At 44.2% G+C, this 16,312-nt stretch overlaps 1 protein-coding gene across 3 annotated transcripts in view; it reads right to left on the bottom strand.

Moving 5' to 3' along the window:
* The window catches only part of LOC307133927 (uncharacterized protein), a 36,570-nt gene that overhangs the window by 3,070 nt on the left and 17,188 nt on the right, over positions 1-16,312 (bottom strand). For 2 of the 3 annotated variants that reach the window (XM_079829312.1, XM_079829311.1), the window contains 7 exons: positions 15,317-15,596; positions 15,008-15,144; positions 14,882-14,911; positions 11,644-11,923; positions 11,335-11,471; positions 11,209-11,241; positions 8,371-8,650 (listed from right to left, as the gene is read on the bottom strand). In XM_079829312.1, coding sequence (XP_079685438.1) covers positions 8,371-8,650; positions 11,209-11,241; positions 11,335-11,471; positions 11,644-11,923; positions 14,882-14,911; positions 15,008-15,144; positions 15,317-15,596 — 1,177 coding nt within the window. Of the gene's footprint in view, positions 1-8,370; positions 8,651-10,995; positions 11,116-11,208; positions 11,242-11,334; positions 11,472-11,643; positions 11,924-14,881; positions 14,912-15,007; positions 15,145-15,316; positions 15,597-16,312 lie in introns of all 3 variants that reach the window. The other variant, XM_079829310.1, reaches the window with a different exon arrangement.

Genomic DNA, 16,312 nt, shown 5'->3' with positions numbered 1-16,312 from the left:
AGGGGTGGAAACACAGTCACCTCTGAACCCTAATTGGCCAGAACCCATCCAGGGGATGAGCAAATATTTGAGTTTTAATCTCAGAACACGGACGAAGAGTGCCAGTTCACAGTCATTCAGAATTGACCAGATGAGTTGAGTCCTAGCAGTTGACCAAAGTTGAGTTCTGAACGGAGAGCTCCCAGGAGACGATCAGACGATCATGGCAGACCAAGATCAGAGAAAATGGGTTAAACAACGATTTAATTCAGGCCATCTGCTCTTCTCTCACTTTCCTTTCTTTTAAAGTTTATTTTCTTTCCGTTGAGTCTCGGGTTCTGTTAAGTTTCGCCGTAAAGTTTCTCAAAGAGTCTCCAACAGCGCGCTTCAACTTCAAACAACACCCACAAGACTTCCATCCAGCCGCCAACACGTCACGTGATTGGCTTCCCAAGACGTCGATCCAAGACACGACCAGACCTTCAGCGAATCAAAGACCCGGGAAAACCCCCCTCCAGGGGAAAGGGAATCCCCTGTCTGAGACGACACACGAGACACAAACGCAAGTAATACCTCTAGATTCTGAGCTGAACTGGTGCATTAGATCAAATGTAATAACCCTGCCTAAGAAACTTAAACTAAATTACAGATCAATGGTTTCTTCAAGTCATGTGTCATAAATGCATATATTGCTTGGGATTTCATAATTTCTCTCTCTTAAAACTCATTCTTTCCTCATTTTCTTCCTTTCTGCAATGTGTGAATGTGCAAGTGTGTGTGTTTATGTTAGATATTAGTTTGATGTGTTAGAGTAATCAATAAAGTTCCGTTTGTATTCAAAGATAACTGTTCTTGTGTTATGTGCTTACGGATTTAATGTCTTGAACTGCCGATCTAAGTTACCTGGCTGTTAAATAGTGTTTCACTATTGTTCGGATATTAATATCCGCTGCAGAGTTGATATTTACAGCCCGTTCAAATGAACACTGGAAGAGTCATTTGCTCGGCTGTAAAATAGACTCTCTCTCAAAATTCCCTATGAATTCATTAATTCATTCATTTGAGCTAAATAGACCTGTTTCCCTTTAACAGAGTCCCCTTTAAGTTCTTACATATCGGTGGACGAATAAGTTAAGGTGTAAACATTAATTCTGAATTATTTATAAATTATAGTGTAATTCAAATCTCTTTCATTTTAATTCAATTCCCCGTTGAGTTATTATTTTATCTGACTCATAGTCACTACAATTATTATTATGTATCTTATTTGTTATATTATAACGCCTATGAATGTTAATCTGCAGGTTAATACGTCACACAGACACATGCAGGATTCATATTTAAATGGTCTTTTGTGGTTTAATATTCACCGACACTAACAGAATAAATTTACCTCACAATCCTCAAATAAAAAGCTTTTTTTCAGAGGTAATTTATTCCAGGATTATTCCCAACCTCAAATCTCAAAACGATGAAAAGTACATGCTCTAAACTTAATGTGTTTATCAACACGAAGCACTGTGTAATATCATTGTGCCGCTGCACTCATGGGACGGCACAAAGCTCTTGATTATTACGCAGGAATGAGAGTATAGTTCCTATCCAGATCAGCCTAGAAAATCACAACTTTTAATTTTCCGCCGGCCTTAGTACACGATGTAACTACATCACAACATGTAAATAGGAAAATGTTGGCGTTATTTTGTCACTTATTGAGCAGTAGGCTAGCTGGAGCCATTTACCTCCAGTCTTTGTGCTAAGCTAGGTTAGTGGTGGCTGCGTCAGACAGAGTCTTGCCTGTCTCTTTGTCTCTTCTTAGTCATGGAAAACATGTTTTGTTCAACGAACATCTTATTGCCTTCCTGAATTATTGCATATAAAACAAGATAGATATGTAAAATTATAATAAAAAATGAAATATATTTGTTTGTTTTTATCAGCAGTTTCTCAGCATGAGAATGTTCAATTGTAATTTATATTTTCTAAAATTGTGTTCTATCAAACAACACCTTTTGACTCTCCTTGCTTTTGGAGTAATGAGTCTTTACTTTTGTCTGTCACTCAGGTCGAATGCCTTCAGGTCGTTAATTTTCTCAATATTTCGATTTTTTTCCCCATTTTTTTCAAACTAGCTGTATCTCGAACCAGTTATTGTCATATCCTAAAAACCCAAAGCTTAGTTAGTCAGATTTCAGATTATGTATAAATGTATTAACCTTATGTTTTGTGGTCCAGGGTCACAAGTGTTTTAAACAAGTGTGGTTCTCTTTCGAGGGAACTCGAACTGCGTCCAAGACACTTTGGGATATGCCCTCTAGCATAGCGCGTCTGAAGCATGAATGAAATCAGTCACTGATCCTGATTGGTGCTACGTCATGACGTAGCGTGTGACGGCAAGCCCGGGAGCTACAAATGCACGCCAGGCCATAGTAATGGTAGCCTTTTTGCTCTTCAGCGAGGCGCTCTGTGTCTGAAATATTGTTTGTCTATTTGGTGTTGTTTGTCCCTATATATATATATATATATATATATATATATATATATATCATGGAAAGAGAGCAGTTAAGAGGTGTGTGCACCCGTGTCTGTGCAAAAAAAAAAAGTGTCTGAAATATTGTTGCGCTGCGGCTTCTTCCCCCGGGGTGGAGGACCCGATGTGTGAGCTGTCTGATTCTGAGGAATTAGACGTGCTCAGTATCGAGGCTCGCCACTTCCTAATGCAAGATTCAATCTCGCGTTGTCGAGGCAGCGCATTGGTTACGGGTCTGCTATTAAAGTGATACACGCAATACGGTGAGGATGCATGTTATACTGTTGGGTGCGAGGCATGCAGTCAGCTCCTGAGGGTGCTGGCTGTTTTCATTAGGAAATATCTCAACGCTTACAGCCGTGCGCCTTTCGGGTGTTTCAGCCTCACGCCTGTTTGGCTTTCTTCTCGAGGGATGAAAGCCAATTAATAATAATAAATAATAATAAATCTTTATTTTCTATAGCGCCTTTAAATGTACATCTCAAAGCGCTTTACAGAAACAGACAAAATATAGTACACAAAAAGAAAAATAAACAAAAAAGAAAAATTATTCAAAAAGAAGAATGTTAAATCAAAAACAATTAAAAACTATATAAAATTGATACAAACGTTCAATAAAAAGCTACCCTAAAAAAGGAGTTTTAAGGCAAGATTTAAAAATGCAAAGGGATTGAGCTTGCCTTATCTCAATCGGTAAAGAATTCCATAATTTTGGAGCTGATGAGGAAAAAGCCCTATCACCCATTAGTCTTAGACAAGTTTTTGGAACAACTAAAAGACCAGTTTCAGATGAACGAAGATTACGCCTCGGAGTATAGGGGATTAAAGGCTCAGACAAATATTGCGGTGTCAACCCATGTAAAGCCTTGTAAGTAAGCATCAAGATTTTAAAATCAACCCTAAACTTGACCGGGAGCCAATGCAAAGTCTCCAAAACAGGAGTGATGTGATCTCTCATCCTAGTTCTAGTAAGGATTCTAGCAGCAGAATTTTGAACTAGCTGCAATTTGTTTAGGGTAGCTTTTGACACCCCAGCCAACAAGGCATTACAATAATCAATACGGCTAAAAACAAAAGTGTTCATCAACCTCTCAGCAACAGAAAAAGAGAGCATAGGACGTAATCTGGCAATATTTCTAAGATGAAAAAAAGATGTTTTAACTGTATTTTTTACATGTGGCTCGAATGTTAGATTTGCATCAAAGATCACCCCCAAATTCTTCACAAGGACTCAAAAGTTGAACCATCAGCAGCTAGGGTTACCGACCCAGCATTACGTAGTTGGTGGGGTGAACCAATGAGCATAATCTCAGTCTTCTCTCAGTCGCAATAATATATATATATATATATATATATATATATATATATATATATATATATATATATATATATATATATATATATATATATATATATATATAAATATATATATATATATAAATATAATATAATAATATATATAATAATAATAATAATAATAATAATAATAATAATTCAAGCTGTTATAATTGTATTATAAGAGCTTGAATCACGTTCCTGAGGCAACGTGTGGTTTACGAGTCCGTATAAATACTTATTAAAACAGTATCGTCTGGTGATTATGGCTGCATTTAATTCTGAGGAATTAAATGAAATATGATCTGACTTTGAGGAATTAGATATTTTTATTCAGCCTATCATTCAGACCATGTTTCACCGGTTGGGTATTTATGGCTGCATTTAATTCTGAGGAATTAAATGTGATATTATCTGACTTTGGGGAGTTAGATATTTTTGTTCAGCCAATCATTCAGATCAGGTTGCATGTGTGGGTGATTATGGTGGCATTCACCGCTCAGAGCTGAACCCCCTGGGGACGGACAACCGAGGTTGTTCGTTCCCCGCCGCTGTGGGGAAATCAATGCTGTGCTTACAACGCTTCGGACCTCGTTGATTTCCTGTGCTCTTGTGCCGCCTCTGTTGTCTCCAATGGGACTTGCGACGGGGCGGCAAATGCGAGTGCACACCGAATGTCTTTCTCGATCGAACCCTGCCGGTTCACCGCTTCAGGGGGTTGTGAAAGAGGTTCGGTGGGTACCAGAGACCAGCCCCGAGGGGCTGATTCCCCTAGTAGAATATCTCGGCGCCTGGTCTGGCCTTCCGAATATCTCTGCTTGGGTCCTGTGCACCGTGGGCAAGGGGTGCAGTTCAGCATTCCACCACGAGGTTCAAAGGTGTGGTCTGGACTGTGTTGGCCCCAGCCCAGTGGCAGGTTATGGAACAGGAAGTTCACTCCTTGCTGGTGAAGGGGGCCATAGAGAAGGTCCCTCCGCTGGACAGGGAGTCAGGCTTTTACAGCCGTTACTTCATTGTTCCCAAAAAGGATGGGGGTCTGCGTCCTATATTAGATCTGAGTAACTTGAACCATTCTCTGAGGAGATTCAGGTTCAAGATGCTCACTATTCCAGCCATCGTGAGTCAGATCCAGTTCGAGGACTGGTTCGTCACGATAGATCTAAAGGACGCATACTTTCACATCTCCATCCTTCCTGCCCACGGGAAGTTCCTCAGGTTCACTTTCGGGGGCGAAGTGTACCAGTACCGGGTTCTTCCTTTTGGCCTAGCTCTCTCCCCTCGCACCTTCACCAAGTGCATGGATGCAGCTCTGGTGTCAATCAGACTCTAGGGCATCCGTGTACTAAATTATATAGACGACTGGCTGATTTTGGCCAGGTCATGGGAGATGGCGGTTCGGCATCGAGATGTCATCCTGTCTCATCTAAGGTGCTTGGGGCTGAAGCTCAACACAAAGAAGAGTGTGTTGGCGCCCTCACAGACGATCATATTCCTGGCAGTGGTATGGGATTCGACTACGATGCAGGCCCGAATGTCCCCCGCGCGTGTTGAATTCATACGTGCGCGAGTCTCAGTGGTGAAGCTAGGCCACAGCCACACTGTGAAGCAGTTCCAGAGACTGCTGGGTCTCATGGCAGCAGCGTCCAATGTTATCCCGTTCAGCCTGCTATACATGAGGCCCCTCCAGTGGTGGCTGGGGACCAAGGGGTTTTCCTCAAGAGGGAATCTGTTCTGTATGATCAGGGTAACGTGCGGGTGCCTTCGTTCCCTTGTCATATGGAAAGATCCTTGGTTCCTGTCCCAGGGGCCAGTGTTGGGAGCTTCATGTTGCAGGAAGATCCTTTCAACAGACGCCTCCCTCACTGGTTGGGATGCGGTCATGGAAGGCCGGTTCTCGAGAGGTCTGTGGGAGACCCAGCATTCTTCCTGGCATATCAATTGCCTGGAAATGCTGGCGGTCTACAAAGCTCTGAGGAGTTTTTTCCCAGACCTCCGCAGCCACCATGTCCTGATACGATTCGACAATATGTCTGTAGTATCGTATCTGAAACACCAGGGGGTCTGAGGTCACGCCCTCTATGCAAGTTGGCCCATCAGATCCTTCTGTGGTCCCAGGGGAAACTGTCGTCCCTCAGGGCGATGTACGTCCCAGGGGACCAGAACCAGGGAGCAGATGTCCTGTCGAGGCAGGGGCTGAGGCCCGGGGAGTGGAGACTCCACCCCAAGGTGGTGGAGGCCATATGCGAGAGGTTTGGCCCAGTGGAAGTGGATCTGTTTACGTCTCGAGAGACGTCCCACTGTCCACTGTGGTTCTCCCTCAGGCATCCAGCCACACTTGGGTTGGATGCCATGACTCAGACGTGGCCGAGGCTATGTCTATATGCATTTCCCCGTTCACTCTGCTCCTGGGTGTTCTGGATCGGGTCCGCCGGGAGGGCATTAGCCTTCTCTTAGTAGCACCCCGGTGGCCGACCCGAGTATGGTTCTCCGAGATCATGGCTCTTCTAGACAGCCTTCCATGGCAGGTCCCTCAGAGGAGGGATCTGTTGTCTCAGGCAGGGGGCTCAATCTTTCACCCCCAGCCGGAGCTTTGGAACCTTTGGGTCTGGCCCCTGAGGGGGCCCAGTACCTAGAGGAGGGCCTGTCAGCCGGTGTCGTCGAAACCTTACTCAGCTCCAGGGCACTTTCCACGAGGAAGTTGTTCAGCCGGAAGTGGAATCTTTTTTCCACTTGGTGTAGAGAACGGGAGTTGAACCCAGTCAACTGCCCTGTTGCGGCAGTGCTGGAGTTCCTCCAGGATCGTTTCTCTGCCGGTCTAACCCCGTCCACTCTTAAGGTGTATGTGGCTGCCATTGGGGCTTTCCACTCACCAATAGATGATGGGCCTCTGGGTAGACATCATCTGGTTGTACGGTTCCTCCGTGGGGCTAGGAGGATGAGGCCTGCGGCTCGTTCCAGGTCCCAGCTTGGGACCTGGCGGTGGTGCTCGAAGGGCTGGTTGAGGCCCCCTTCGAGCCGCTGGAGTCGGCAGAGGCAAAGGACCTGACCCTTAAGGTGGTCTTTCTGCTCGCCATCACTTCTCTGAGGAGAGTGGGGGATCTTCAGGCCATGGCGGTGTTGCCAACTTGCCTGGAGTTTGCCCCTGGCGGGGTGAAAGCCATCTTATATCCCAGGCCGGGCTATGTGCCCAAGGTGCCATTCAGTGGGATGCGGTCAGTGGTCCTTCAGGCTTTCCATCCTCTGCCTCACGTGATGGCAGAGGAAGCCAGACTTCACCGGCTCTGCCCAGTCAGGGCATTGAGGATTTATCTGGAGAAGTCTGTTCAGTGGAGGAGATCAAACCAGTTGTTAGTTGTTTTGGCTCATCCAAGAAAGGGCTGCCTGCTTCTAAGCAGATAATCATTAATTGGATTGTCCAGGCTATAGCCATGGCTATAGCCATTATCGGGTGCGCGGTTTGCCTTCACCCATAGCCGTGAGGGCTCACTCCACGAGGGGCGTTGCCTCCTCTGTGGCCCTCCTTTCTGGTGCCTCGCTGCTTGAGATCAGCGAGGCAGCGTGGTGGGCCACCCCGCACACCTTCATCAGGTTTTACAGTCTGGATCTCCCTGTGACGCCTGGCTCCAGGGTCCTCGCGTCCTAGGTTGTGCCTGGTTTCCCAGCTTCACACTAGGATGGGCGTGGTTCGGTGTGGCCTAGTGGGTATTCGTTCCCAAAGTGTCTTGGACGCAGTTCCAGTTCCCTCGAAAAGGAACGTCTCGGGTTATGACTATAACCGTTGTTACCTGAGAAAGGGAACGAGAACTGCGTCTCGTCACCACTCGTCACCACGTGGGAGCGCCTGCTTCATCGCAAAAGAGCTACCATTAGCATGGGCTGGCGTGCATTTGTAGCTTCTGGGCGTGCAGTCACACGCTACATCATGACGTAGCACCAATCGGGATCGGTGACTGATTTCATTCATGCTTCAGATGCGCTACGCTAGAGGGCGTATCCTTAAGTGTCTTGGACGCAGTTCTCGTTCCCATCTCAGGGAACAAGGGTTATAATCATAACCGGAGACGTTTTCTGTTATTTAAGAAACTACATTATTAATAAATAAAAAAATACAACAACAGTTGTGATGTCGTTACTTCATAAACTATATTCGTAATAAAATATGTTAATATAACAAAGTGTGGTCCCATCCATTTCTCTTTAACCTTGAATTCAGCTCTGTAAAGCTACTTCTGCACCCACATATAATTCAACAACACTCACTGTACTACTGGGTCATGATTATAAGACTTTATATTAATGTTATATTCGTTCTATTATAAATACAATTTAATAGTTACATAATTACCTATAAAAAGCTTTTTCCAGGAAATAAACAAAATAAAAAAATTAAAAAAAACATTTTATGTGATATATTAGACAAATACTTCAAACAATGAGGCATTGTAATTGTATTCATTCATATGCATATTACACAACATTACTCATTTTCTAACTGTTGTATGTATTAAGAGAGAGACAATACTTACAGCTCATTATTGTTGCCATTATTTTCCAGGCTGTTGCCGATACGGATCTCAGCACCATTTATCCTCTCTGCACAAGCATCTCCACGATTAGTGATGATAACCCTGGTTACCCCGTAGACCTCCAACAAGTCAACTCTCCACCAGGGGCTCATGTCCCCATCAGTATGACTGCATGACCCGTGATGGTAATTTGAATCCTTGTTGCCATCGACAGCATTATGAGCAGCTGCTGATTTGTATATGGTAGACTGGACAGCTGGGGCTCCAAGAGCAAGGTTCTCTGTTTAACATAAAATAATAAACAATAACTTTTATTTCTTACTTTAATGTGCTAAAGTAGGGGTGTCGCAATATACCGGTATTGTTGATAACCGTGATATTCAAAGGACAAAATATCGACATTGTGTTAATTTAGGGTGTGGCAATATACCGGTATTGGCGATAACCACCATATTTATAATGAATAGGATTCAACAGTTGCAGCCCTGAGAAGACACACAGTGAGTACAACTCTTGACTTGTCTTTCCTATAATACAATCCATAAATATAAAACACTTCAAGCATCAAAGTGTTAGTTTAAATGTTTACTATCACCACCACAGTAAAAACGCATTTTTGACAAGCTGAGTCTGACTGATGCTACTTGCAGCTCGCAAACGAAATGGGCTATACAACCTAAACTAATACACAAAATAAAAAAACAAAAAACATGCAGTTTGTATTTTACTTTACACCTCTCAGCAAAATGAATATCAATTCCCACGCTATATGCACATTTAACAGAGTTCACGTCAACGAAAGCAAAAGATCTGAGCTGCATCTTATCATCAGCTCATTTCAACATCAAAGGCTGCAATATGAGAATGAGCGACCTAAGCACTTGTAAGAGCATTTAGTCTTGTTAGTTTTGATGAAGATGATTGTGGTTTTGAGCATCTGAGACTTCTGGCGGCCATTTGCGTGTTTTTCTTTTGGTGCCCGCAGCCCGCCTCGCGTGGTTGGAGAGGCGGCTCGGGTTTGAGTGATCCGATTTAAATCCGCCTCGAAAGAATGTCGGAAGACATTTACTCCTGATCTCTTCACAATATTATAGATATCTGATCAGAGAAAACAAATGAAGTGAGCAGGTGTAAAAGGCCATAACTGTAGAAGATGCCGAGGTGCGGTGAAGGAACGCTTGCTACTGCTGCTGCTTCAGACATGGCCAATAACATTTAGGTTAATATTTATTCATCATACTGTTGAACTTGACAGTATTTTCTCTCTTGTTATTTCATAGGGAGCTTCAAAGAAGATCAGTAACAGTATTATCCTGTTTTTATCAGTATCCAATTATGTTCATTGGGTAAAAAAGAAAAACAAAATAAACAAAGTCAAAATTAATTTGACATTTTAACTTTATCCCCAAAAGTTTCTATAGATATCACGATATATCGTTATCGTGATTTTATTTCGGCCACAATAACCGTGGAGTGGAAAATCTAATATTGTGACAGCCCTATGCTAAAGCATAAATCCAACATAATGTGCAAAATAATGCTAAGCTGTGTGATCCAAATGATCCAGGCTCTCTGGAATACTTGACTCTGATTGGTCAGTCGTGACATTCTGAGGTCAGATATTTCCAGATAATGAGTGTCATAAATAGCAATGCTGTATAACAGACAGCTCATCCGCTTTCTGAAGCCGGTCTTTCTTTGATGTTTCTTGCATCACGCACGGACCCGCTCTCTCTCGCTTCATTCAAACACAACTGGTGCCAGCTCTGTTATAGTTAGAGAATGTATTGAAGTATTTTTAGTATTAAAGTCCCCCTGTAGTCATTAATTGTATGCCTTAGATCATCCTTGATCGCCAAAATGGCAAATTTAAACGTTTTGTTTTCCTGAAAAAAAATTCTTCATGCCTTAAAATAGCTTGTTACTCTACACCCCTCTCCATGGCAAATCGATTCATTCTCCTTCAGTGACGCAGATATCATCTCTTCGCTTGATCTACGAGACTTGAAGCCGCCTTCACCTGCAAGCAGCTGGATTCGCCGCTGATTAACTCGCCGCTCTGTAGCAGTTTGATCAGCTCGCCTCCCTGCTCGCCACTCTCTAGCAGCCGCCACCTCGAGCAGCCTGCAGCTCTCTCCGCTCTTCAGCTCGCCGATCAGCTCACCACCCTTAAGCAACTCTGTTCCCACGCCGCTGCCTAGCAGCCTGGTCAGAGCTTCGCCCCCGAGCCACCTGCAGTTTGTGCGAGTGCACTACGGTGTGTGCTGCAATGTTGTTGCTTCTAAAAGAGCTTTTCTAAAGAGCAAATTTATGCGATGTTGTTACACGTTGCACCATGATTGTGGCACGTGCAGAGCCCCTCTGCATGATGATGACGGGCACAGAGATTTCTGGGCAAGTCCCACGCAGAAGCCGCGCTCACTGAATCGACCTGCTCTCATTTCGACGGTATGAGTCTCGCCTTTTTGCGCTCGCGGATAACGTTCTTTTCAGAATGCGACTCCGCCCCTCGCGCCCTCCCGTTATCGTCAACCCGGGAGCCTTTGAGGAAAAAACTGTGAGGCAGAGGATCCAAGCCCTCGGATGAGAGTGAGCTCACGTCAGCTCAGGTCCCGCATAACTCACTCTCTCCACGTGAAGAGGTTTCCCCTGTCCACTTCTCCCGCCCAGACCAACGCCCCTCTGCCATTGCGAGCAACTTGGTCTTGTTCGGGGGATTTGATGATGAGCCGCACGAACAACTGTCTTGATTTACATTATTCCTTATTGGTTAGCACATGTTCAGTAACAATATTATATGTGTTACTGACAACATTCAAAGTAATGAAGAACACTCACTTGGAACAGTAGTGTACGATGGTGTGTGCTTATCTGTTAATACAATTATTATAGTTATACACACATTAATAAGTACATAAATAAGTTCTAAATTCAAATTCAAAGTCTTCTCTCTCTGTTCCTCACCTGCAAACACCTCGACCTCACACAGAGTGAGATATTCATTGCGCCCAGGGATAAAAATGTTGACATATCGCCCATAAATAGGCCTAAACTCAAATGTTTTTGTGGCTCCAAGTGGGATGGACCCAACAGTTGCAGCCCTGTGAAAACACACAGAGAAATAGAGATGGTGCATCAAAACTGCATGAATCATATTAAATATACTTCTGTCAAAGGCAAGTTTGTATTAAAATGATTTATTCAAAGTAATTTGATCTTATTTACTCATTTTCTAACCATTTATGAAAGTATTAGGAGAGAGACAATACTTACAGCTCATTATTGTTGCCATTATTGTCCTGGCTGTTGCCGATACGGATCTCAGCACCATTTATCCTCTCTGCAACAGCATCTCCTCGATTAGTGATACTAACCCTGGTTACTGCGAAGACGTCCAGCAGGTCAACTCTCCACCAGGGGTTCAAGTCCCCATCAGTATGACTGCATGACCCGTGAAGGTAATTTGAATCCCTGTTGCCATCAATAGCCTTTTCAGCAGCTGGTAATTTGTATGTGGTAGACTGGACAGCTGGGGCTCCAAGAGCGAGATTTCCTTTTTAACATTAAATAAAATATTAAAAAATAACTTATTTTACTTTAATGTGCTTAAGTATAATTCCAATATAATGGGCAAAATAATGCTACGCTGTGTAATCTAAATTATTATTACACGGCTCTCTGGAATACTAATGTAACCACCCTGAAAGAAGGAACTGAGATGCTATGCAAAACTGATGAACTGGCATCTTGTCAGAGAGCACAGTCACCTTCGAGTGGCAACAGAATAAGCCATTGCACATCGACGAGTGAGATTTGCATCGCAAGCCACTCCTTGCTTCCGGGTATATAAAGCAGTGTGCAAACTCACATTGTTTTCCGCTGAGGAACCAAGACGGGGTCCCGGCTGTTCCAGTAGAGGTACAGAAATTGTGGCAAGGGGACATAATATCTCTGTTCTCCGGGGTTACATCAGTAACCTAGACATTCCCTATTAGTCAGTCACGTACAATGTTACGTCGGAGTTATGAATTGGGAAAGGACAGGGCTTTGCATGGAGAATGATGATCACTGGGGTTCATTCTGACCCTACAGTGTAACTATATGATAACACTGCTTGTTTTTATTCGACACTGGATTTGACAAAGGGATATTGGCAGATCCCCTTGACGCCTTTATCTAAAGAAAAAACAGCCTTTACGATGCCGTTTGGATTGCACCAATTTGCTACACTTCCACTCAAGTTGTTCGGAGCTCCGGCCATGTTTAAGCGCCTCATGGATAAAATTCTTTGGCTGCACACTGCATGTGCCGCTGCCTACTTGGATGATATTATCATCTATAATTATGACTGGCAGCGGCATATGGAGCCTGTGTGTGCCCTGCTGAGGTCGCTGAGGGTGGCCGGGCTGACGGCCGACCCGAAGAAGTGTGCGACTGGGCACGTGGAGGTGCGGTATCTGGGTTTCCACCTGGGTCATGGACAGGTGCGTCCGCAAATTGACAAGACAGCAGCAGTTGCAACCTGTCCGAGACCCAAGACCAAAAAGGAGGTGAGGCAGTTCCTTGGGCTGGCGGGATTATAGGAGATTTGTTCCTAATTATTCGGACCTCACCAGCCCGCTGACTGACCTCACTAAAAAGGAAGCGCCAGACCCGGTCCAGTGGTCAGAGCTAGGTCAGCAGACTTTTACCCAGGTGAAGGCTGCTTATGTGGCGGGCCGCTCTTACAATCACCTGATTCTTCTTTCCCTTTTATGTTGCAGACGGACGCGTCGGACAGGGGGCTTGGGGCAGTCCTAACCCAGGAGAGGGAGGGGGAGGAGCGGCCGGTGCTGTACATCAGTCGCAAGCTCTCAAAGAGAGAGACGATGAACAGCTCCATAGAAAAGGAGTGCCTGGCGATCCGGTGGGCCATGCTTACCCTCCGGTATTATCTCCTGGGGAGGGAGTTCACCCTCTGTTCGGACCACGCCCCTCTGCTGTGACTCCACCGCATGAAGGATACCAACGTGCGGATCACCCGTTGGTGTCTAGCTTTACAGCCATTTAAGTTCAAGGTGGTCCACAGGCCGGGGGCGGAGATGGCTGTGGCCGACTTCCTTTCCAGAAATGGGTATGGGGGCACAGGCTGGATGGCTCCCCGTCCTGAGTCGAGTGGTGGGGGTATGTGGCGAGGGGGGCGTGGCTTAGCGAAGTCTGTGACGGGAGAGAGAGTCAGAGGACGAGCGGCACGTAAGTGGATCAAGCACAAATGATGGACACCGTCTCTTATTGCGTGGAGAGAGAATATATGCCAGGAGGAAATGAGGACAACACAGAGAGAGAGCTGGAGACGGACACACACACTGGGACTCGACTGGGAAAGGCAGAGAGGAACTGCTGTAAAGAAAACTGACGATTGATATTGAGAGTTTGTGAGCGACTTTTGTTTTGTGCGACGTGCACCGTGTTGTAACCTGAGTGAATTGAGTTAATAAAACAAGTTACGAGTCCCAGTAAGCTGACCCCTTGTCTTCTTCCTTACCGTCATACAAACTTTGCTAGCATACACTACTTTATTGTGTTACAAAAACTGCTATTTAATGGCTTTAACTTATAGGCCTATCTATTCATCATCAGTATTAGTCATATTCATACAATTTATGTGTTTAAGTAGAGTAAAGTGGGACATTACTTGTGTGTGGTCATTAATAAAAAAATGTATTAAAAAAGACTAGTCTAGACTAGTCTACAGTGGAGGCATTTATTTAATTTGAGTTTACTCAAGTTTGCTAACTGCTCTAAAGAAAACATGAAGCCAATGTATAAAGTTAATCAAGATAAAGTTAAGTTAAATTATTGTTGTTGATATTATTCAGTTAAAAGTGAATCTAGTGTTATTATTGCTGGTGCCCGCCATGAACCCTGACCCAACAGCCAACAGAACCGGCCCGAGCCAAACTGAACCGTGGCTCAAAAACCGTGATGTGAACCGAACCGTGGCATTGGTGTATCGTTACACCCCTAGCTTTTTACAATGCAGATTGTTTCAAAGCAGCTTCACAGTGTTAAACTGGAAAATGAACAGACCAACGCCCCTCTGCCATTGCGAGCAACTTGGTCTCGTTCCGGGGATCTGATGATGAGCCGCATGTCCTTGGCAGCTTCGAATGCCTAGCAGTGGTCGGGCTCACTTCCTGAGCCAGCCCCCTTGCCATCTTTGGAACCGATTGACACCAGAGCATCAATCAACTTGGAGCTCACCCGTGTGCTCTCTAAAGCAGTTGAGGAACCCACGCGCAGCTGCTCAGACAAATGGTTCCTGCCTGGACGTCGCCAAGCACCTCCCCATGGTTAGTGGTTAGTAGCTCTGTAATTGTGGTTGTGATAAGCCGGGCTCCTGATCAGCCTGTCTGGTTTATTTTGCGATAACAACTGTCTTGATGTACATCATCTCTTATTGGTTAGCACATGTTCAGTAATAATATTATATGTGTTACTGACAATATTCAAAGTAATGAAGAAAACTCACTTAGAACAGTAGTGGACGATGATGTGTGCTCTGTTAATAAAATTATTATAGTTATACACACATTAATAAGTACATAAATAAGTTCTATATTCAAATTCAAAGTCTTCTTCTCTCTCTCTCCCTCACCTACAAACACCTCGACCTCACACAGAGTGAGATATTCATTGCGCCCAGGGATAAAAATGTTGACATATCGCCCATAAATAGGCCTAAACTCAAATGTTTTTGTGGCTCCAAGTGGGATGGACCCAACAGTTGCAGCCCTGTGAAAACACACAGAGAAATAGAGATGGTGCATCAAAACGGCATGAAGCATATTTAATATACTTCTGTCTAAGGCAAGTTTGTATTAAAATGATTTATTCAAAGTAATTTGATCTTATTTACTCATTTTCTAACCATTTATGAAAGTATTAGGAGAGAGACAATACTTACAGCTCATTATTGTTGCCATTATTGTCCAAGCTGTTGCCGATACGGATCTCAGCACCATTTATCCTCTCTGCAACAGCATCTCCTCGATTAGTGATGCTAACCGTGGTCACTGCGAAGACGTCCAGCAGGTCAACTCTCCACCAGGGGTTCAAGTCCCCATCAGTATGACTGCATGACCCGTGATGGTAATTTGAATCCCTGTTGCCATCGACAGCCCTTTCAGCAGAGGGTGATTTGTATGTGGTAGACTGGACAGCTGTGGCTCCAAGAGCGAGATTTCCTTTTTAACATAAAATTAAATAATAAAAAATAACTTATTTTACTTTAATGTGCTAAAGTATAATTCCAATAAAATTGGAAAAATAATGCTAAGCTGTGTAAATGATTATTACACGGCTCTCTGGAATACTAATGTAACCACCCTGAAAGAAGGAACTGAGATGCTACGTAAAACTGATGAATTGGGATTTCGTCAGTCACCTTCGAGTGGCAACAGAACAAGCCAATCCACATTGGAGAGTGAGAATTGCATCGCAAGCCACTCCCTGCTTCCGGGTATATAAAGCAGTGTGCAAACTCTCACATTAAGTTTTCCGCTGAGGAAGCGAGACGGGGTCCCGGCTGTTCCAGCAGAGGTATAGAAATTGTGGCACAGGGACATAATATCTCTGTTCCCCGGGGTTACATCAGTAACCTAGATATTCCCTATTAGTCAGTCACGTACAATGTTACGTCGGACTGATGAATTGGGAAAGGACAGGGCTTTGCATGGAGAATGACGATCACTGGGGTTCGTTCTGACCCTATACAGTGTGACTATTGGATAACACATGCTTTTCCAACCATGGAGTTAGTGCTATATATGAACGATCTCTGTGGTAGATCCCGCCTTATGCCGGGGTGGAGCCCAGTCACATCAGAGAATCGTAAATTATTCAGTCGGAGATCACCACAATTAACATTAAAGGGGTGGTAAAACACATTCTTTTGAAGGCT

This window comes from Gobio gobio, assembly GCF_949357685.1.
Source record: "Gobio gobio genome assembly, chromosome: 11".
Classification (NCBI taxonomy): domain Eukaryota; kingdom Metazoa; phylum Chordata; class Actinopteri; order Cypriniformes; family Gobionidae; genus Gobio; species Gobio gobio.
The sequence above is the reverse complement of the archived record's forward strand: the minus strand, read 5'-3'. Positions and strand labels throughout refer to the sequence as shown.